The 24,252-nt window shown below is 34.2% G+C and overlaps 1 protein-coding gene and 1 non-coding gene across 2 annotated transcripts in view; one reads left to right on the top strand and one right to left on the bottom strand.

The window, feature by feature from the left end:
* Lepr (leptin receptor) overlaps window positions 1-22,384 on the bottom strand; it is a 70,690-nt gene extending 48,306 nt beyond the window's left edge. The window contains exons 1-3 of the mRNA XM_027949514.2: window positions 22,340-22,384; window positions 11,390-11,719; window positions 9,222-9,345 (exon numbers count right to left, since the gene is read on the bottom strand). Of these exons, the coding sequence (XP_027805315.2) occupies window positions 9,222-9,345; window positions 11,390-11,719; window positions 22,340-22,379 (494 nt within the window). The 5' untranslated portion in view covers window positions 22,380-22,384. The remainder of the gene's footprint in view (window positions 1-9,221; window positions 9,346-11,389; window positions 11,720-22,339) is intronic.
* LOC114103773 (U6 spliceosomal RNA) lies at window positions 2,529-2,636 on the top strand. Its single transcript, XR_003584729.2, has one exon. It is a non-coding gene; the product is annotated as a U6 spliceosomal RNA (small nuclear RNA).
* Window positions 22,385-24,252: the final 1,868 nt, after the last annotated feature.

Raw genomic sequence — 24,252 nt, 5'->3', positions numbered from 1 at the left:
AAGTGCCACTGTTTATTTCACCCCTTGACATATATGAATAAACTTTAATTGAAAGTGAAAATGGTATAAAAACATTTGTCAAATGAATGTTAAATTTGGCTTCTCGGGGCTGGGATTGTGGCTCGCAGTAGAGCGCTCGCCTAGCGCGGGTGGGACCCAGGTTCAATCCTCAGCACCACATAAAAATAAAGGCATTGTGTTGTGTCCATCTATACCTAAAAAATAAATATTTTAAAAAATGGCTTCTCTGCAAATTTTTTTTTGAGAAATTTTTCTACTCAGAAGTTACAGACATAAGAATTTAGGTAGCCATACACAGTTATAGAAAGTACCCTCTGTCCTCTGACCCTTGATCCAATTTTTTCTTTCCCCCAAATTTCTCTCTGAATATGTTAAAACTTCCTCAAACAGTTATCTACACTAGGTTATGACAGAAATAACAGCAAAGGTGTGCCACCCAAGTTATTGATTGTTATATAAACTGATAGCAAAACATAATAGACAAAAACCAGTGAAGAGGGATTAGAATACTTAGTATTAGCTTCATAAATGATTTAATCAAGTCACTTATTTTCAATCTCACGCTGGGAAATCTATCAAAATGTTACCCAGTTTACCTTGCTTATCCCAAGGAATTTACAGACCAGGTTAATGTCTCAATCTAATCTCATCATTAAAATCACTCGAAGCTCTTGTTAAACTAAATTCCTAGACCTTTCTTGAGGAATTCAGTAAGTTTGGGACTAAGGATTTTGTTTTTCATAAATGCAAACAATCAAGCTCCACCTCAGACCTACTGAATTGGGCAAAGGTGAGAACTGACCAGATATGTCCTTTTTCAAGGACATAAGCTTATGAAGCATTTTGTAAAACACAAGATACTCCTCCAACTAAGATACAACTGAGCAAATAGAAAATCAACAAGGATGAGACGAGGAGAATTAAAAAAAAAAAAAAAAAAGAGGAATGCAAACAGAAACAAATGAACCCATCAATCTGTCAAGTTAATAACATAACCACACAGAAGGGAGGGGAAAGACCCATCCTGATTAACTTTGGAACAAAATATTTTGATTGTGTAACCTTTAGCCTTAGCAAAGATAAAATGAGTGTAAACAATATCGTACTCTGTTTGGTATGTTTTTTTTTTTCACAGTGGTATGGGTTAGACATTCCGAAACTACCTTATGTGTACTCTAGGGCTAAGCAAATAAGTAATACACAACTGTGTAGTGTGGAAAAGGGAAGCCAGGTTTCTCACTGCCAGAGAAGGAGTTAAGAGATAGAGAGAGAGGGAAAAAACAGAAATGGGCCCTGTGGTTCTAACTTGTGTTGTATATTGTACACGCACATACATATGAGTAGCTTTATGTCCTTTATGAAAGGACTAGAAACAATGTCAACTCACTAACAATGAGCACCAGCCTCCAGATACTAGTTTGAAGATACCTTTTCCAATAAGACTATAGGTTCCCTGGAGAAATGTCTGATTCTTCTGCTATATCAGGAAAAATATAAGATCAACCTGGAACGTCCTATAATGATAGAAAATTAGAAAGTTCTCAAAAAAATAAATAAATAAAGGGACACAAAATGAAAGAACACAAAAATCAGCTTAAATAGGCTCCCACAGGCCAAATACAAGTCAATCTGAGTAACTAAATAATGACAGTAAAAGATTATCGTCCATAAAATAAAAATCCATACTATTTATTTTTAGGTTTTGTTTGTTTATTTTAGGTTTTTGTCTATTTGTTTTTAGTTAGTGTCTTATGGATACACATGATGGTGTGATTCACTGTGGTATATTCATATATGTACAGAGAACAGTTAGGTCAGACTCATTTCACTGTACTTCCCTTATCCCATCCCTTTTCCTTTTCCCTCAATCCCCTTCATCTAGTCTACTGACCTTTCTTCTATTTTGATGGAACCCATCCTTCCTTCCCTTCCCCTTACCCCATTATTTTGAACTAGCCTCCACATATCAGAGAAAACATTCAACCTTTGACTTAATGAGTCTGGTGACTAAATTCATTTAGCATGATCATCTCCAGTTCCATCATTTACCGGCAAATGCCATAATTTCACTCTCATTTATTACTGAGTAATACTCCATTGTGTATAAGGCCAATATTATACTGAAGAGAGAAAAATGGAAAGCATTTCCTCTTAAAACAAGAACAAGACAAGGATGCCCATTCTTACCTCTTCTATTCAATAGAGTCCTCGAAACTCTAGCCAGAACAGTCAGACAAGAAAAGAAAATTAAAGGGATATGAAAAGGGAAAGAAGAGGGCAATTTATCTGTTTACTGATGACATGATTCTATATTTAGAGGACCCAAAAATTCCAACAGAAGACTTCTACAGCTGACAAACAAATTTGGTAAAGTAGCAGGATATAAGATCAACATTTATAAATCAATCACTTTCCTATACTCCAATAATGAATCTGCTGAAAAGAAATTAGGAAAACTATTCCATTCACAATAACCTCAAAAAAAACAAAACAAAACAAAAAAATAAGTGCTCACTTTGGTAGCACATGTACTAAAATTGGAATGATACAGAGAAGATTAGCATGGCCCCTGCACAAGGATGACATGCAAAATTCATGAAGGATTCCAACTTTTAAAAGAAAACAAAATAAAAAATAAAATACTTGGGAATTAATGTAACAAAGGATGTGAAGGAGCTCTTCAATGAAAACTATAGAATACTGAAAAAAAAAAAACCAGAAAGATACCTCCCATGTTCATGAACAGGTAGAATTAATACTATCAAAATGGACATGCTACCATGTTACACAGATTCAATGCAATCCCCATCAAAATACCAATGGCATTCTTCATAGAACTGGAAAAGGCAGTTCTAACAGATAATTCGTGCATATATTGGAACAAGGGGATGGGATACTAAATACTTAAAATATAGGAGTGGCTTTGGAACCAGACAACACACAGAGACAAGAAGGATTTGAGGAAACATAGCAAGAAAAGTGTAAGGTGCCTTGAACAGGCTATTAGTAGGAATCTAGACTTCAAGTGGAACTTCTGGGGAATGATATTGGCCAAATTATATTGTTATATTGTGTGCATATTCAAATATATAGCAATGTGTCCCACCATTATGTACAACTATAATGCACTAATTAAATGGTGGAAGAAAAGAAATGGCAAAATTTTTTTTAAAAATGGATCTAGACTTTAAGGATACTGCCAGTGAGGGCAAAAAGGATATGAGAAACATGTTATAGAAACTGGAAGAAAGGAGATCTTTCTTGAATAGTGGCAGAACTTAGTGATACCACCTTCATCATGTTTATGTGGAAAGCACAGAATACAACTCCTGATGGGGCTTTACAGGAGTTTCCAAGCAAGCAGACTTCAGAGTCTCTTCTTGCTGAAAGAGGAGATATAAGCACTGAAGAAAAGGCTGTTAAACAAAAGGACATGATAATTTTAAGTGCACAGTCTTTCCCAATGGCACGTGGCCTAACAGTAAGAAATTGCTTCTGAGCAAAGATTAAAAAGAAAAGGGCTTATCTTCAGGGGATAATCCCCAAAACCAAGTGGAGTAAATTTCACAGGAGGTCCATGTGATTCTATGAGAGAATTAAATTAGTAGAAATGCCCTTAACATAAAGACTTATAGACAGAGACTATACAAAATGGAAAAAAGCCACAGGGTTCCCCTAAAATTGCACTGAAAACGGGTAGGCTGAGAAAACTGTCAGGGACAGATATGTGCTACCTTCCAAATGGGTGGCTCAGGCCAGAAATAAGTACCCAGAGGGTCAAGCCAAGAACCATGGGGAATTATCCCTGGAGTTAAGTAACAGAGGGAATGACTAACATGAGGGGTTAGGGGAGAGCAGTCTAAGAGTGGGGCTCTCAAAACTGAGATTACAGAAAAAGCAAGATCACCAGTAATGACAAAGTCCAGAGAATGAGTGAACTAGGTGAGGCAAAAATATAATACCAAAAGCATTCAAGGAACTGGGAGATCATCCACCTGGCTGCTGAAATCACTAAGAATGCTGACAGTAACTGTGATGAGACAAAGCAAACTAGATATTAGTAATTACAAAAGTCCAAACTCATGAACATGACCCACAGGGATCCTCATGATCTGCCCTGACGTATTCCTTTGCCTTGACCTCTCTTCATTACCAGCCCAAGCACATTCAACATTTCCAGTCCTCAAACATACCATATGTGACTCTGGGACTTTGAGAATGCTCTCCTCTCTCTGGCTCATTCTCCTCTGCCCACCCTGAAGTGGGCTGGATGTTCCTGGGTATGTTTCTACAAGTCCCTAAAATTATTACATCACAGTATTTTTAAACTTGGCTCTTATGTCTTATTTTTAGAACCCTATTAACTCCATGAGAGCCAGGGTGGATCCTATAGTGTTGAACAGTGTTCCCCACACTCAGCTCAGTGTCTGGTAGACACAGCAAAGACCTTATGAAGGAAAAAGACGATTTCCTTCCTAGGTCTCAGATAAAACGTCTGAAGCAGTTTTCAAAATATCCCATTTCTAGGGCGCCTCTCCAGATTCTCTGACAAACATTAATATCTGAGCTCAAACAATGCTTTCCCTTAGCACACGAATATATGGGGTTTAAAATCCCTTATAAACATTAGGTTTATAGTTTCTTAAAACAATATATATTTTTTTTACGCATAGAAGCCTTAAAAAGATTTCTCTCATGAATTCCCTGATGTCCACAAAAGGAGAGATTAAAAACTTCAGTAGAAACCACCATGATGGATTTTCCCTTCTATAGAGATCTCATTTGTTATATTGACCAATTCTTCATTTTCATCTGAGGAGGTTTACTTAAATTATTTGGAGCTATAGTGCCTAAAGAAGCACATAGAAACAGAAGTCAAGGCAGAAGTAGCAGGTGATCATTGACACAATGGACATACATACTAACCAAATCACAGAGAGCTATAATTTGGCACAAAACAATTGAGAAACTCTTTCTCCAATTACCAGAAATATAAATGATTATAATAATTTTAGAAAATTGATTCTCAAATAAAAACAGGCAAAAAGAAAATCTTGGATTTGTCAAATAAGTGAGTTTTAAAAACTCATTAAGTTATCACAATTTTCTCATTTTTCTGGGTTCTGTCATTTACATAAACAAATGTTTAGTTGACTTGATTAAAGTTAAAATTATCAGGTATAGCTAAGTTACTACTCAGACTTTTAATGCTCTGCAATATATATATTTATATATAAATCCTCACACATGTTCATGTAACTTTAAAACTGAGCACACTGCTCTAAGCCTGCTGGTAAGATTTGAAATTCTCTAGCTTAGGCACCAGTATTTGGTCACCATCCAAAGCATTAGACTCATTGTAGGAATGTACCATTTTGCAAAGGAATGCTTTTCTCTGAACTCAAACTTATTTGCTCAATAAAGCAGGAAAATTTCTGCCCCAAATCTAAAATGTGTCTTCATCTACCACAGTGCTTGCTTTCTTCTCTCAATACTTAACTAGCTGAAATGAACCTGTTACAGTTTAGATCTTAAATGTTTCTCAAAGGCCATGTGTCTAAGGCTTGGTTACCAGCCTGTGGCACTGTTGGGAGGTGGTGGCCCCTTTAGAAAAAGGGGCCTTATGGAAGGAAGTTAGATCACTGGGGGCATGGCTTCAAAGGGGATATTGAGATGCTGACCCCTTCCCCTCCCTCCTTCTCCATCTTTCTTTTCCCAGCTGCCATGAGATGAACAGCTTTGCTCCCCCATGAACCCCCATCATGATGCTCTGCCTCACCACAGGCCAAAGGCAACAAAGCCAAGCAACCAGGAAGTAAAATTCAGAAACTGTCAACCAAAATAAATGTTTCCTCCTTACCAATTTATTATCTCAGGTATTCTTTCACAGAGATGGACAGCTAACCAAAACAGCCTCCTTCATTTTAAGACCAATCACATTTGTGGTCTTTCTCTGGTTGTTGCCTTTCAATTATTCACTCTCTATAAATGTCTTCAGTGGGTCTCCTTCTACCATATCTTTCAATTTTCTTTCCCCATGGGTCATTTTCTACAGGCTAGAAACAAGCTCATGCTTTTCTATCCTTTAACTATTGCTATTGATTTCAAAGTCCCTCCAAAACTCATATTGAAATTCATTGCCACTGTGATGCTATTGAGACCTGGGTCTTTTAAGAGGTAATTAGGTCAAGAATGAATTAAGGCCATTATCACAGGAATGGCTTTGTTATAGAATTGAGCCTGCACACTCTCTTGCCTCTTACCCTCTCATTATGTGATCTGCTTCTACTACTTGCAGCCCCTTGATTTTGGATTTCCCACCTTCCCAACTAAGAGAAAGAAGTTTCCTTTACTAATCACACATTCTGTGGTATTCTGCTGTAGCAGCTATGCTTCGGTATGCATGTGTATATATTATATTCACTAATTTTTTTCTCAATCTCCTCCTTGTAATTTTATATAAGAATTCTTGATAGTGTTAACTTTAAAATTTAGCTTCTAGAATATTCATTCAGGTAGGATTGTGACTGAGTATGAGAAGCAATTAATATTGCCCAGAAATGGCGTGCCTATAATTCTAATAACTCGGGAGGCTGAGGCAGGAGGAGATATAGCTCAAGGGCAGAGTACCCCTGGTTCAATTCCCAGTACCACCCAAAAAAAAAAAAAAAAAAAGAAGGAAGGAAGGAAAAGGAAAATGTATACAATGACGACTGGGGCACACCATTATCTCACTTGAGAGAGAGGATAAGAATACCTCCTTTTGTTTAAAGTGTAGATGCATCTTACTAAGTGAAAGCATGAAGTATAGGAAAGTTGTAGAAAAACTCAAAAATATACAGACTGGAGAGTGCAGGCTAAGAAGCCAAAGGGGTGGACTGTACTGGCAATGGGGTGCTGCCTCTCAGCTTCAAAGCCACCTTGTTTTGCCAGGCTGGGGCTAGAACTCTGCAAACCACAATATTCTACCACCTAGGTTTTTATTAATTTTTTTTTTAAAAAAACCTACCTATAGGGGTGCTAGTGGAAGAGTAGAGGCTAGTGGAGGAACAAAGAACCTGGTCCTTCCTGTTTTGCTTCCCATTATTGAAAAGTATCGCCCAGCAAAGGTTTCCCACCTAGGCAGCAGCAAGTGGTCCCTGTAACCAGTGTTTTTCCACATTCTCAGAACATGCCATAGTATGCCCCCTCAGAGACACCTCCTCCACAGACATCCCACATCACCTCCTTGAGTATATAAGTTCCAGCTCTCAAAGCCCCTCTCATCAAGAGCCTGAGGAATTGATTAGATTAAGGCTCTCCTAGCCCAATCATTAAACCTCTAAACCAAACTGGGCACAGTGGTGCATACCTGTAATCCCAGCAGCTTGGAAAGCTGAGGCAGGAGGATAGTGAGTTTAAAGCCAGCCTCAGTCAAAAAGCAAGGCACTAAGCAACTCAGTGAGTGAGACTCTGTCTCTAAATAAAATACAAAATAGGGCTGGGGATGTGGCTCAGTAACTGAGTGCCCCTGAGTTCAATCCCTGGTACCTAAACACAACAAAACAAAACCTCTATTACAGTACCCATTACTTCTACACTGTCAAGTCCATTGATATAAGTCTGACTTTATTATATCTTTCTGCTATATTTGAGCATTGGTCATTCAACTTCTCTTGAAATTATTACTTTATTAATAATTTTTGGCTAATTAAAACATTTCTGTAGGGTAAATTAGAAAGAAAAATAGAAGTTTTTTATTCATTCAACAAATAATTTTAAGCATTTATGTAAATATTTCCATTGAGTTAATTTCTACAGGTAGAACTACTGCTCAGCATAGTAAGTGCTATGTGTGTACATTACTAAGTGGTATGACCAAGTAATATGTCATATCAACTTCTATACCAGGGACTCTCAAAGTTGAGTTCTAAAGAATCATCTAAAGAGCTTGGTAAAATAAGGATTAGTGAGGCCCCCCTCCAGAATGTGGATTTACCAGTTCTGGGGTAGAGCTACCTAACTTAAATTTTCATAAAGTATTCACATGATGCTGATTTCTGCAAAATGCTACACTACCCACACATGTTCCTGTTAGTTCTTATTTACAGTTAAAAATTCAACTCAGCCATATCCTTCCTTAAGCAACCTTCCCTCCCTCCTCTCTTTTCTTACCAGTTGGACTAAATGCCTCTCAAGAGTCAAGGGCTTCCAAAGCAGCATGTACCCACCAAGTACGTCTAAGTAACCACTGAAACTGAAACTTTATACATGTCTGTCCCAAGCACTAGCCTACAACCACCTCAAGGGCAGAGTCATAACTATTCATCTTTATATTTTTAATTTTCTTTTCAAAAACATTTTATTGTGGTAAAATATATATAACACAAAATTTGCCACTGTAACTACTTTTAGTGTCAAATTCAGCAACATCAAGTACGTTCATGCTGTCTTGCAACTTTCACCACCATATGACTCCAGGACTTTTTTCATCTTCTCAAACCAAAACTCAGAATCCATCAAGCAATGACTCCCTACATCCCCTCCTCCAGGCACCTGATAACCAGAACTCTACTTTGTGTTTCCATTTGTCTTCATATGGATAGGTTTTAGCATATCACCCCATGTTATGTCTCAGTAACTATAGTACTAAAGGAGTCAAGTTTCTCTTTAAGTACCAAATGAAAGAATGAATGAGAAAAAAATTAGAGTTAAAATTAAGAGTTCATATTATTATTGGAGCATATAAGAAAACTTGAATATATTACCTGATAGAATTATAAATATATGGCTATTTCAAACCACTTTTTTGGTTCTCTGCCTAACACAAATAAATATCAAGTATTTGTATTTTTAACCAAAAATATCACATATAGAAAAAATTTACCTGAGGAAGAAATACAAAATAAGTTTTTCCCTTTTCCACTTAAATATCTAGGATCCCTGAACTGAGTTCACTTTTCTTTCAGACTATATGCCTATTCATATCTGCAATATCTTGCTACCTTAATCAACAGGAGGAGCAAAAAGGAAATCTAATGGAGAAGAGTGTTGTACATAAAAAGAAACATATATGCAAAGAACCCTCTATAAATGGTTTGCTATTAAAGGAAATGTAGGGATGGGAGAGGTTTCATAATATACTTTTGTAGACAGAAACTCTTGCATTTCAGGAAAAAAAAACTCTGCAGAAATGGTCAAATTAATTATTTGTTACTTACAGAAAATAAAAAAGATGGACCTTAAGGTCATAATTCTTGAAAGAATTCTTTAATAATGGCTCCATGTAACAGATGAATAGATTCAAGTCCCCTTTCATCCAGCACTGTATGTTCCAGTTTGCACCTGAATTAAAAATAAACTGCATTAAGTCTGAAAAACATTCTGAACAACTCAGTGAAAGAGAAGAGCTAAATTGAATTTACTTATGTTCTGAAGCAACTTCCATTGCCTGTTCTGAGAGAAAAAGACTAAGCTCTAACTACTGGTAGGCTTGCCCAAGTGATGTAGTACCTGTGACCCTCAGTTTCCTTCTTTGTTATGTAAGAGAATTAAATTCAATGATTTCTTCTCAAACTTGTTTTTAATAACAAACCACTTAAGTCAGACAAAAGACCTCAAAATTCATTTAATTCAGTTCTTTCTCACTTTTCAGGAGAAAAAAGAACAACAGATATCAGTGAATAAGCAAATCTAGAGGGATATTTACATGGCTGTTTTAGCAAATAAAGGCACAGTGACTCATATCTGAGCTATGATCCATGTCTTAAATTTTTGTTTATTACAATATCATAGGCCCCAAATACAACTAATAAAAGTACATTTCCACTACACATTGAAACACACACACACCTGATGTGATGAAGATAAACTATGCATAATTTATAAGGCAGGAATAGCAAATGTTGGAAATCATAACTAACTTAAGACAACACTAACACATATTCCCAAACCAGGATTTCTAGCTACTAGGGACCTTGAAACACTGTTGCCCCTATGAAAGCAGCAGCCTACTTAGAAGAATAAACTGAAATCCTCAAGAATCACTACTTAACTTAGCAATTTTAGTTATAAAAATTTAAACTCACTTAAAAGTAGCTAGTTATCAGCCTTCATATGTAATATAAAATTAAAATAATAATCATAAATAATTTATCATTTCAAGACTCATCACTGGGACCTGACTTCTTCACTTAATTCTTGGCATATTTAATAATTACTAAATTGGCTAAGTTTCCTTACACATTTTAAAAAGTACCTCACTTAAAATGAAGTTAATAGCTATGAATGGAATTGGGGACACAGTGAGTTATTGCTATTACTTTATTTTTTAAATCTGATTTTATTTCATATTTATGTTCCATCATTATTCCTAAACTGATTTCAATATACCAGAGTGTTTCTCCACATCATCATGTCTATCAATGATGATGAACAAGGGTTAATTTTGTATTTCAGGGCATATCTGGCAATTCCTAGAGACTTTTTTTCATTCCAGTTGGGGAGGGAATGCTACTGGCATCTAATGGATAAAGTCCAGAGCTATTGCTTAGCATCCCACAATGTACAGGTTAGCCCCCCAAAACAAAGAATAAAACCAAAATGTAAAGATGGCTTTTTACTGAAGACTTTTTTTTTTTGGCAAGGTGTTTACCCTGACTTTAGAACAGCTGGACAAAATGTACCCAAGATCCTCCAAAGTATAAGACCTTATAAAAGACATCCATGCCCATGCATGCACCAAAATGGCAAGAATATCAATTGGAATATCCTGAGAGGCCCACAAGGAAGTGTTATGCTTTACACTTATATTTTTATAAAGTCTCTTCATAAGGTTAAATCAATTAACTCTAGTCTATTTAGTTTTTCCAGAAGACCTGTAAATAGTTTTATTGTTTATATTTTCAGAGGCAGAATTATTAACTAGACTACCTATATTTATTATGCATTATACTTAAAACAACAAACCCCTTAATTTAAAATGTATATGGTTTTAGAAAGATGCCTTGCCTGAACAAATCATTGGAATTTTTAAACTATTTAAAACTTAACTCATTCAACATTGTCGTTAATAAATTGATATCTTATCTAATTAACAAAAATACAATAATTTTTCTGTTTAAAAGCAAATTTAGAAGACTACAAGGAATGTTCTTAAAGGTAAAAAAGAGTTCACTTATTGCATTTTCATGGGATATAAAATAATTTGGGGCATATATATTAGCTCGGTCATATGGTGAATCCTAATTTTATTAATAACAAAAGCAATATTATATGTTAAGAACAATATCGTAAGACATCTATTTCCTACAGGTTTTAGAGAATTAAAATACTCTGTTTGATACAGTTAAAACCTAACAGTTAATGTCTGGAAAATTAAAATACTTACCTAGATGTTGAAAAACTAAGGAATTTACTGCTGAAACAAATGTCCTCCCATCCGTGCCGTCCTCAGATACAGAGCAGTTCTTTTCTTGTTCACTCCAAAAACAACAGTGGAACTTTGTTTGGGATAAGTTAGAAATGTAGGCAACACTTGAATTAAATTTAGCTTCAACAACTGCCTCATAATGTCCACCCAAACGTGAAGCATTCTTTGAGGTTCCGGCAGGCAAAAGGAAGTCATCACCAGTTGCATTTGCTGGCATACAAGACAATTTAAATCTCCAGGGAGTAATTGGATATGCCGAGTTAAATGCAGTTATCACACAAAGAAATTCTGTAGGACATTAACAAGATACACAGAATGTAAGTCATCATTCTGACTAAAATATAAGCTGAAAGTATCTGAAACCATGTAGCACCCAGTAATAATTATTCAACTTTCAAAGTGCTCAGTCATATTTAATGACCAGCTCTAAGCTTCCATATTACAATGTGTTAAACTCGAGATTGTTCACTTATTTATTCAAATAACTCCCACACTCTGTCAGCTCTTTTTTGAAAGTTCACACATCATTTTTCCTTGTTAATCTAACATATTTATAATTCAATAATGTCCAATAATTTGGACATTAACACTCAATTTATTATTTTTCTTTTCTATAATAAAATCATTCTAACATCTGGCAGGAATAAGAAATATATGGTTGTGAAATTATATAAACAAAAATGAAAGCGTTCTTTTAGCATTTATTGAAGAGTAAAATCAAAACATTAACGCTGCTTTTACTGAGCGCTTTTGAAAACAGTTTGCCCTGACATGAGGACAGTTGGACAAACTATGACCAGGATCCTCAGATATAAGATATCATATAAGACATGCATGCCCTAATTAGTACTCTCCAAGAAGTGATACACAGCAACAGATTTCTTCCAGAAAATTTCAACTGCTAATTTAATTATCACTTTCTAAATATAAAGATTAAGAACATTTATATAACCTTGTACCAAGAAATATTCAAAAATTAATCTTTAAATAAGTAATTGTTTGAAAATAAAATAATTATTAAATCTACAATTCTGGGGGAGGGTTTTGTTCATTTGTTTTACAAATTATCCAAATATTCCAATAAGTTTGTTGCCATATATATATACACTAATGCAGAATGAAAAATTCTGAGAATTTTGTATGGCTTTCAGTGGAATTTGAAGAATTATGGTAAATGCAAAAATATAAGAAAATAGAAGCAACAAAGGTGTTCTGCAGTAGGTGAATGGATAAATAAATTGCAGTACATTCAGACAAAGAAATATTAATCAGTTCTAAAAAGAAATGAGCTATCAAGCAATGAAAAGACATGGAGGAAAATTAAATGCATAATACTAAGAAAAAGAAGCTCATCTGAAAAAGGAGACATGTCGTTTGATTCTTAACTATGTGCCATTCTGGAAAAGGCAGAACTATGAAGATATTAAAAAGATCAGTGGTTTCCAGGAGTTGGGAGAAAGAGGGATGAATAAATAACACAGAGGACGAACAGGGGTCAAACTACTCTGCATGACCCTGTAACAGTGGGCAAATGTCATTAGACTTGGCAAAAGTCACGGAACGTACAAGAATGAACCCTAATGCAAACTGCAGACTTTGGGTGGTGATGAAGCACCAAAGTTTATCAGTTAGCAAATGTTACCATTCAGGGGAGGGATGTTGATAATGGGGATGGTTACAAATGTGTGGAGGCAGCAAGTAGACAGAAAATCTCTCTGTCTTCCTCACAATTTTGCTATGAGCCTAAAACTGACTTTAAAAATAAAACCTATTAAAAATGTAAGACCAAAGAAATCTTTAAATTTAGTTCACAAATTTTTTTAAATACAAAAGCAAAATGTGTAAAATACTCAAATATAATATATAGGTATTGACTTACAAGTTTGATTTCTAAACCTTTCTCTAAATATAAAATAATATAAATATGTATTGATGCAAAAATCAAGTCAAAAATGATTAACTTGAGTAATGTTACCATCCCCACACTGATGACAATTAGGTATCATTAACATCACCAAAAGAAAATGTTCAGTATAACTGGATTTCTCTGAACTTCAACTTTTCTAACAACCTTCTGTTTCTGAAAAACAGAAGATCTCTATGAAATCAGAATATTTTTATTTTAAAAAAATATTTGTTTTGTGGGGTTTCTTTGTTATGTATTTTTAAAAACATGAATATGTTATACTACTAATTAAAGCATTTTGTTTTATAATTGCACATGGAAAATTCAGTGAACTGAACTGAAATTAATCTCAAAGACTCAAATATTGAAATAAACAAACAAATTAAATTCATAAACATAGCAGCAATTGAATTGCTTTAATTAAAAGATGAGACTATTTTGTTTACAATCTTTCTTTGCAAATATTTCTTTCCCTCAGAATGAATCCTGAAAAGCAAGATATCCAGCATTTTTCTCCAAAATGCTGTCCAGTAATAATAACCTAGGATATCTTCTGATTCGTGAGGCTAAAACAAATCTTTCAAAAGCCAGCATAAAACATGAGTCTAATAAAAATTAGAAAAAATATAAAGAATAATTAATAGTTCTTTTAAATATATAATACAATTAGATGAAGAATATAAATGATAATTATTTCTCTTTGACAGTCCCAGTAACATAGGTTTTTGGAAATCTGTAATAGTGGAGCTATTCTGAGTATTTTCTGGAAGGATACAGATGGCTGCAATGAGAAACAACAGGATATACAAGGTGGACTTGTAAGGAAGCTTACAAGAGCACCTTTACATTGGAGCAGCAAAAGTTATGCTCAGAACTAGTTGACACAAAGGTAACACTTGCCAGATAAAATAAGTTCAGTTAAAGATAGCCTGACTTTAATTTCAAAACTTTGCAACCTAAACAAAATTAGATTATTCAGATTTTTAAAAATCAGAATATGATGAGAAGCAAGTAAATACCATTTGTTGAAAAGTTACCAGTAATTGGAGAAGGTGGAGCAAGAAGACAGATGAGAACTCTCCACTGATCATCCCCTAAAGAAACATCAATTAAAACAACTATCCATGCATGAAAATACCCAGACACCCATGGCTCCTAAACACTACTGGTACCTAAAAAGTGAGTCTCCTGACCTGCCCCACCCAAATGCAAGATTGGACCCCACAGCCCTTGCAATGATCTCTGATTTTGGAGTCAGAAGGTTGATCGATCTGATCTCTGAATCAGAAGTTTGCTGACCTATATTACAGAAGACTTAGGTTTGAGACAAACCTCAGAAGCAAGGAAGCCTCAATGGACAAGACTTCAGGTGTACAAAGTACTGTGATAGCCATGGCAACCAGAGGGCTTTGGGTGTATCGCAGTGATGTGCCAACCTGGGTAGTCAAGAAATTCTCAATTGGCACTGTGTGCTGCACAAGTCATGGGCTTAAGACATCCTATAGTGCTTCCACAGCTGCAGCAATCATAGGCTTAGGGACCATACCAGATGACCTACCAGATGACCAGAATTTCAGCACAGGTTTCCTGCTAAACAATGTTCCTGAACAAATCCAATCTGAAAAGAGTTGAATAAGTATATACTTCAAATACCAATACATAAATAACCACAAGGATAAAGAAATCAGCAGGGAAACATGCTAGCACCAAATAGAAAAAATAAAGTAACAGTGATCCATCATAAGTAGATGAAGATGCACGTACTGCTTGACAAAAAATCAAGATAACTTTTTGAAAGACACTCAACAAATTTCAAAAACTACAGAGAAACGATTCAAAGAAATGAGGAAAATAAGGGACCAGAATATGAAAAACAGAGACATTAAAATAATAATAATTTTAAAAGCCAAACAGAAATACTGGGAATGAAAAACAGAATGGATAAAATAAAAAAGGGCATGGAGAGCACCAATAACAGAATTAACAAAGTAGAACAATCTATGAACTAGGGGTTATTTGAAGATATACAATTAGAGGAGAAAAAAGAAAAGGGAATGAAAAGGAATAAAGGAAGCTTGTGGAATTTATGGGACAGCATCAAAAGAACAAAATTTCAAGTTACTGGAGTTCAAGAGCAAGTAAAAAACAAAATATATCAAACAATTATTAATAGGTCTGAAAGGAGAGGTAGACTACCATACACTAATATTAGGAAACTTCAACACCCCATTTTTAGCAATGGACAGATCATCCAGACAGAAAATCAAGGACTTAAACTACGCTTTAGACCAAATGAACCTTATAGATATATGTACAGAATATTCCATCCACAGTTGCAGAATGTACAGTCTTCTCAACTGCACAGGCAGCATTCTCCAGGATAGATCACATGTTAAGCAACAAAATAAGTCTTCCCAAATTCAAGAAGACTGAAATCGATTATCTCTTCTGGCCACAGTGGTATAAAACTAGAAATGAATAACAAGAATAACCTCAGATGTAGTGGCACACGCCTGTAATCCCAATGGCTCGGGAGGCTGAAGCAGGAGGATCTTAAATTCAAAGCAACTCAGGGAGGCCCTAAGCAACTTAGCAAGACCCTGACTCAAAATAAAAAAGAGCTGAGGATATGGCTCAATGGTTACATGCCCCTGGGCTCAATCCCTCATATGAAATAAAAAGAGGAACTTCAGAAAATTTACAAATACATGGAAATTTAAAAACCAATAGGACAGGGGCTGGGGATGTGGCTCAAGCAGTAGCGCACTCGCCTGGCATGCGCAGGGCACTGGGTTCGATCCTCAGCACCATATAAAAATAAAATAAAGATGTTGTGTCCATCGAAAACTAAAAAAAAAAAAACTAATGGGTCAATGAACAACCAATGGGTCAATGAAGAAATTTAAAAGGGAATTTTAAAAATTCTTGAAAGAAAGAAATGAAAATGAAAACACAACATATCAAAACTTATTGAATATAGCAAAAGAAGTTCTAATACATGTTTTTGGTAATAAATGCCTACTTCAAAAAAAGTTATAAAATAAATAACAAAAAAATTGATCACAGAAATACAAAAGATTGAAAGAAATGTAAATCATCATACTCAAACAAATTGGGTATCATAGAAGGAATTAATAAATTCTGGAATTCATACAACCTTCTAAGATTGAATTATAAAGAGACAATAAATCTGAATATACTAATAACAAGAAAGAAGATTGAATCAGTAATAAAAATTCTCTCATGAATGAAAATCTCAGGGCTTGATCACTTCACTGTTGAATTCTAATAACCATTTAAAGCAGAACTAAAATCAATTCTCAAACTCTTCCAAAAAGTTGAAGATGATGTAACACTTTCAAACTCATTCTACATAATTGACTCCAAAACCAGTCAAGTACACAACAAAAGGAAAATAAACAAAAATATAGGCCAAATCCCTGATTAACATAGTGGCAAAAATCCTCAACAAAACAGCAAACTCAATTCAATAGTACATTAAAGAGATCATTCACCATGATCAAGTGGGAATCAACCCAGGGATGCAAGGATGGTTCAACACATGCAAATGACATACCACATAAATAGAACAGAGAACAAAAACAATATGATCGTTTCAAGATATTCAGAGAAATCATTTGACAAAATTCAACATCCCTTCATGATAAACCTCTCAACAAATTAGAAATAGAAGAAATTTACCTCAACAAAATAAAGTCCATATACGATAAACCCACAGGTAATATCATACTAAATAAGGAAAAGTTGAAATCTTTTCTTCTGAGATCTAGAATAAGACAAGGATAACCAATCCTGCCACTTTTCTTCAACATATGTTATTGAAAGTACTAGCCAAAGTAATTAGTAAAGAGAAAGAAATTAAATTGAAATGAAGAAGTTATATTGACCCTTTTGCAAACAAATGATCTTATACATTGAAAATCTTACAGTCTCTGCAAAAAAAAAAAAAATCTGTTAGAATAAACAAATTCATTAAAGTTGCAGAAAAAAAAGCAAAACCCAGTAGAATTTCTATACAATAGTAGCAAACTATATGAAAAAGAAATCTTTAAAAAACAATCTGATTTATAATAACTACAATATATGAAATATTCCTATACTGAAAACCATAAAATATTGATTAAAGAAATTGAAGACACAAATAAATGGAAAAATATCCCGTGTTCATGGATTAAAGGAATTAATGATGTTAAAATTTCCATCCTACCCAAAGTAGTCTACAAATTCAATTCAATGCGTACCAAAATACAAATGGCTTTCTTAACAGAAATAGAAAATACAATTCATATGTAACCCCAAAAAACCCCAAATAGCCAAAGAAATCTAGATCAAAAGGAACAAAATTGGAAGTATCACAATACCTCACCTCAAAACATACTACCAAGTTATAGTAACCAAAACAGGGGCTGGGGTTGTGGATCAGTGATAGAGCACTTGCTTTACATGTGTGAGGCATTGGATTCAATTCTCAGCACCACATATAAATAAATGAATAAAATAAAGGTCCATCAACAACTACAAATTTTTTAAAAAAACATCATAGTGCTAGAATAAAAACAGATACACAGACCAACAGAACAGAATAGAAAACCCAAAAATAAGTCCATATTTCTACAGCCAAGTGATCCTCAACAAAGGGAGAATTTATAAGTCAAAAACATTCATTGGAGAAATGACAGTCTCTTCAATAAATGATGCTGGGAAAACTAGACATTCTTATGGAAAAATAATAGAAAAATGGACCTCTGTTTCTAACCATAACAAAAAAAATCAACCCCAAATGGATCGAAGACCAAACATCAGATATGAAACTACTAGGAAAAAAAAACTAGGGCCAACACTTCAAGACATTTGTACAGACACCAATGTTTTAGATAAAACCCCAAATTACAGACAACAAAAGCAAAAATAGAAAACCAGGATTATTTCAAACTAAGAAGCATCTGTACAGCAAAGGAAACAATCAACAAAGTGATGATACTACCTGCAAAATGGGATGAAATATCTGTATACTATATATCAAATAAGGGGGTTTACATCCAAAATATACAGAGAACTCAAAAACCTCTGAGGAAAAAAAGCTCCACAAATAACCTGATTTAAAGATGGGAAAATGACATAAATAACATTTTTCAAAAGAAGATGTACAAATGGTCAACAGGTATATGAAAAAAATGCTCAATATCACAAATCAAGGAAATGCAAATCAAAATCATGATGAGACATCACCTATTCCTGCAAGGATGATTATTATCCAAAAGACAAAGGGTAACAAATGCTGGCAAAATTGTGAAGAAAAGAGAACCCTTGTACAGTGGTGGTTGGAATGTTAATTAGTATGGCCATTATGGAAAACAGTACAGAGATTCCTTAAAAACAAAAATGAAAAATAGAACTACCATTTGGTTCAGTACTGGGCATATATCTAAAAGAAATAAAATGAGTATATATAACAACAATTCCCATAAATGTGTACAAATATAATGCACCAATTAAAAATATGGGAAAAAATGAAATGAAATAAGCATTAAAGAGATATCTGTATTCCCATATTTATTACAAAGAAAGTATGGTATATATACATTCTAAAAATATTAACCTGACACAGGCTAACTTTATAAGCAAACAAGTTCATTTAGCTCATTTTGGAGGCTGTCTATCCAAATGACATAGTGTAGGCTTAGCAATGGCTGCCTTCAGGGTATGGACATAAATGGGAGAAGTCCAATAGGGAGGGCAATCAAGTGATTATATCTCCAATCAGAAGCAAGGGGAAGCTGGACATGGTCACTCTTGCTTCTTTTACAATAACCTTTTCAAAAGAACTTGAGGTCTCACATGCCTCAGTGATGTAAGAACTTTTCAGTAGGCCCTCCTCTTAAAGGTTCTACAGCACTCCTTCATATCACCTCCCTGGGAACTAAGGATCCAATTACAATAGACCTCTGGTGGACACTCAAACCACATCTACCCCAGAGCAACAGAACATAAAAAAATAAGGAACCACTGAAATTTGCAACAACATAGATAAATCTAGAGGACATTATGTTAAGTGAAATAAGCCAAGCACAGAAAGAAAAATACTAACTACATGACCTCACTTATATATGGAATTTAAAATAGCTGATCTCATAGAAGTAGAGAGAAGAATGGTAGTTATAAGAGGCAGGAGTGACAAAATGAAATGTCAAAGAATAATACATATTTATAGTTGGGAAGAGTAAGTTCAAAGAGCTAACATGTAGCACAATGGCTACAGTTAATGATGATATATTGGGGGAGGTTTCAAGATGGCGGAATGGAGCAGGTCACTTTCCTCTCACCAAGGCATATTATTATGAAAATGTCTAACATACAGAATAAGGATAAAAATTTAAAGGCTGCCATAAATAAGAATGAAATTATGGCATTTGCTGATAAATGGATGGAACTGGAGACTATCATGCTAAGTGAAATAAGCCAATCCAAAAAAAAATCAAAGGCCAAATATTCTGATATGTAGATGCTGATTCACAATAGGTGGTAGTGGAGCAGAGTGTGTGGGGGTTGGTAATCAGATTGAAGAGAGTGGAGTGAGGGGAAGGTGGGTGGGAATGGAAAAGACAGTAGATTGAATCAGATATAACTTTCCTATGTTCATATATGAATATGTGATCAATGTAACTCCATATGATGTACAACCACAAAAATGGGAAGTTATATTCCATGTATGTATGATAAGTCAAAATACATTCTATTGTCATGTGTAACTAAAAATAACAAATTTTAGAAAAAAGAAAAAAATGATAATATATTTCTTGAAAAATATTGGGACAGTAGATGTTAAATGTTCTTACCACAAAAACAATAAATATGTGAAGTAATGGCTTTGCTATAATTAGCTAGATTAAACCACTGCAAAAAGCATAAAGACTTCAAAAGTCATCTTGTACATGATAAATGCATATAATTTCATATGCCAATTTAGAAATATAAATAAATTTGAAAAAAGAAAAAATTAAATGAGAAAAAAAATTAGCTTAGTTTTCCTGTCTAAAATTAAAAGTTATCAGCAACATGTGACTTATTTCAAACAAAAGGTTGAAAGCTAAGACAATAAAAGATCATGTGAAGCTTTCTCTGGAGGACAATCCTGCAATGCATAGGAAGAAAAGCATTTAATTTCTTAAAGCATTCTTCTGGTGGTATTTGTTACCATTCCTTGGTAACCCTTTACGTTCACACTTGTCATTACTTTCCAGTTATAATACAGAATAGCATTTACAACATGATCACCCTTCTGTTTGAAAACAAACCCATAATTTTGTGTCACAGTCACATAACATGTGACTATTATTACCAATTAAACTATTCCTTGACATAGAAAATTTAATTTTTGACTATTATCTAGTATATTTTATAATTTAAAATTGCTATATTTGCTAAGTAAAATTAAAAGTTAAGTGTCACTTTAGCTTATTTAAAGTATGTGTTAGCATATCATAAATTTTCTGTACTGTAAAAGAAAATAATTACAAAGCAAATATTGGGCAGTAAGGAAATATTTGCAAACATGACAAACTGTTAAAGCTTATGATGGTTCATGTTGTGTTTTAGCTTGACTAGGCCCAGGGATGCTCAGATATTTTATCAAACATCATTCTGGGTATGTCTGTGAGAATGTTTCTGGGTAAGATTAACATTTAAATTGGCAGGCTGAGTGGATGGTCCTCATCCAAAGTCCTGGATAAAACAAAAAGGCTGACTAAGAGACAGCTCCTTCTGCCTGGCTGCTCTGAGCTGAGACGCAATCTTTTCCTGCCTGTGGACCAGAACTGAAACGTTGGCTCCTCCTGGGTCTCAAGTCTGCTGGCATTTGGACTGGAACTCACACTGTTGGCTCTTCTGGTTTTCGGGCCTTTGGACTTGGACTGGAATAACACCCTTGCCTTACCTGGGTCTCCAACCTGGCAACTATAGATCTTGGCACATTTTGGTCTTATAATACATGACCCAATTCTTTATACTAAATGTCTTTATATAAATATTCACACACACATGGGTATGCATGTACACAAATCCAATTCACTGGTTTTGTTTCTCTTGGAGAGTCCTAATAGAGAGCTAACTGTCTACTACATTTTAGAAATTTCTAAATTCAATTAGGAACAATACAACCTAATAACAAAATGGTCAAAGGACATGAACTAGAGGAACACATCAGATATACAAATGGTCAATAAACTCAACCTCACAAATACGCAAATAAAACTGAAATGAGATGACATATTTTGCTTGTCTGTCAGGGCAAAAAGTAGAAAATGATACATAATGTGCATCTGTGGCAGAAATTCAATGGGATAGCAGCCTTATGTTGGGACAGCAAAAGATATGAACCTATGTGGAGATTTCACAGTATCAAATTTAAAAACGTACACAGTGTTCAACATGGATGATTCTGTCTAGGAATTAAGTCACAGAAATATTCTTCCAAACATTCAAAGATGTATGTATAAAGATTTGCAATACAGCATTATTTGTTAAAGAAAAATGTCTATCAATCCAGAATTGCTTAAATAAATAATTTAAGATACATTCATGCAATGCACTGTCATGTAACCATTAAATTAATAAGTACAGTGGTAAAACCCGATGAGAAAAATTGTCCTGATAAATTGAAAACTTGTTAAGTGGAAAAAGAAACATGCAGATCAAAATATAAAGACCAATTCTAGTTTTGCCACTATAAGGTAGGGGTGTGTGTGTGTGTGTGTGTGTGTGTTTGTGTGTGCGCGCGCGCACATGCGCTAGAATTCTGGACAAGTAAAGTATCAAGTTGTTTTCAGGAGATTGAAAAGGGTTTTTGGTTTATAGTTAATTATGAGCATAAATAAGAATTCCTGATTGGAAAAAGGAAATTCTGTTAGTCAATGAAACAAATAACATCTCAGAAAGCACAATCTCCACTTTATATAAATACATTAAAACAGCAAATAACTTACCCCAATGTAATAAAATCACAAAGAGTTTTTGACTAGTCATCTTACTTCAGAGACATGTACCTGAAAAACAGCAAATCTGAAACAAAAACAACACATATACTAGGTGTCTGTAGAAAATATAAAAGGAAAAGAATTATAAATAAGTATTTAAAATTAACCCTCTGTAATAATCTGGATCACTATCAGAGAAGTCTTCCACTCTGAATTGAAAGTTATAGATTTATTGCTATGCACATATTATCCTACATAGTTATGCAGCTTATATTTTAAGACAGAAACAGTCAATGTTCCTCTATGCCATGGAAACCAGCACAAGTGTCACAGGACAAAAGTGAATTTTCAACTAAACAAAAATGATCTCAGTATCAATTAAATATATGACAGGTAATCGAACACCATTAATATCACCATCTTGACCGTTTTTGTTTTTTTTTATGTCCAGGGTTCAAACTTCCCTTATTTTCTAAAACCTTTATCTTTACGGTGATCATACAAAGTCAAATGGTTATAGCACAGGTTATGACATATTTATTTCCAATAAAGAATAAAAAAATTTTCCAAAATGTTTTTGAAGACCTATTATTCATTTGCAGATAATATTCACACTAAAGAGTTACCAGAATAATTCAGGGAGGGCCTCATGACTTAATTTATCCAATTGCTAGGAATGACTTCATACATAAGCTTTCCCATGAATTCTACTCAATTTGAAATACATCATCAATAAGATTATTTATACTACTACATCATGAATTAGAATGGCAGTAAAATTTTAATTCATTAAGTTTGAACTTATGATGAAACCCTATAAGACTTGGATGTTTAAATCTTTTTTTATGATCTCAAATTTGGGACTCAGTCCACCACACATATGTCATCTGAGATATTAACAACAACAACCAAAAAAAAAAAAAAAAAAACCCTGAATTGTGTTTATCAGGAGTCTTGGATGCTGGCCTCTACTACTTTTCTACTGTTAAGCTTGCAGGACTTGGGATTTCAACTGTATCGACCTCTGGTTCCTCATCTACAAATAAGACCGCTAGATGACCTCTACAATTTCTTTCAGAGCTGCCTATGATTCTGAGAAATTTTTACTTTAAAACAGAAATCACAGCTTTACTACAAAGAATATTAGAAATTATTAAATAAGAAACATGCCTTATAACTCACCTGAGGAATGACCCCATATGATGAGTAAACAGAAAAGGGGGTTTGTTTATTTTACAACTTACAAACTCTTAGGAAGAAAATGGATGCATATAAACAATTTGTGTTCTGGTCTATTTGTTTTTCAGAGTATCAGTTTTTCATTAGAATTTTGGTTTGACAATATTCATTGGGATTCTGTGACATCACAACATTTCTTTAGGATCTCTAGGAATGGGTGAAGTACTTAGTATCCACATGATCTAATCATATTAATATATGCAAACATTAATATGATTTTAATATTTAATATAATGCTTAATATAATTTTTGTTATCTGTTTCTTATATAAAACATCCCCATAAAATAAGCTCAAGATCAAGGATAATAATCAGGATGTGTCATAGATACAATACACCTCTGGGCTGCTTTGATTAAACTAGTGACTAATAATTTAGTCCAAAAATTGATTTGACTCACATTTAACTGAAATGATCTGCTAAGTGACCAAATAGGTCAGCTGTCATCCTTACATGAGACAACTATTCCTTTATTTAAAGTTCCATGCAAAACACTAATTATTCTGATGGTTTGAATTCTTTCCATTGGATTTCATTCTAATGTAAGAGAAACAATCACAATGTAAAAGGGCTAGAAAGAGCCTTGAAGAGATGGTGAAAGGTGGCATCTCATATAGACTCAAAGAGAAAAATATTTATATGTACCCTAAACTATAACAAAAGGAATACAAGGAGGTTTACAAA

Source organism: Marmota flaviventris, chromosome 10 (assembly GCF_047511675.1).
Source record: "Marmota flaviventris isolate mMarFla1 chromosome 10, mMarFla1.hap1, whole genome shotgun sequence".
Lineage (NCBI taxonomy): Eukaryota > Metazoa > Chordata > Mammalia > Rodentia > Sciuridae > Marmota > Marmota flaviventris.
Note: the sequence above shows the minus strand (reverse complement) of the source record. Positions and strands in the feature narration are given on the sequence as shown.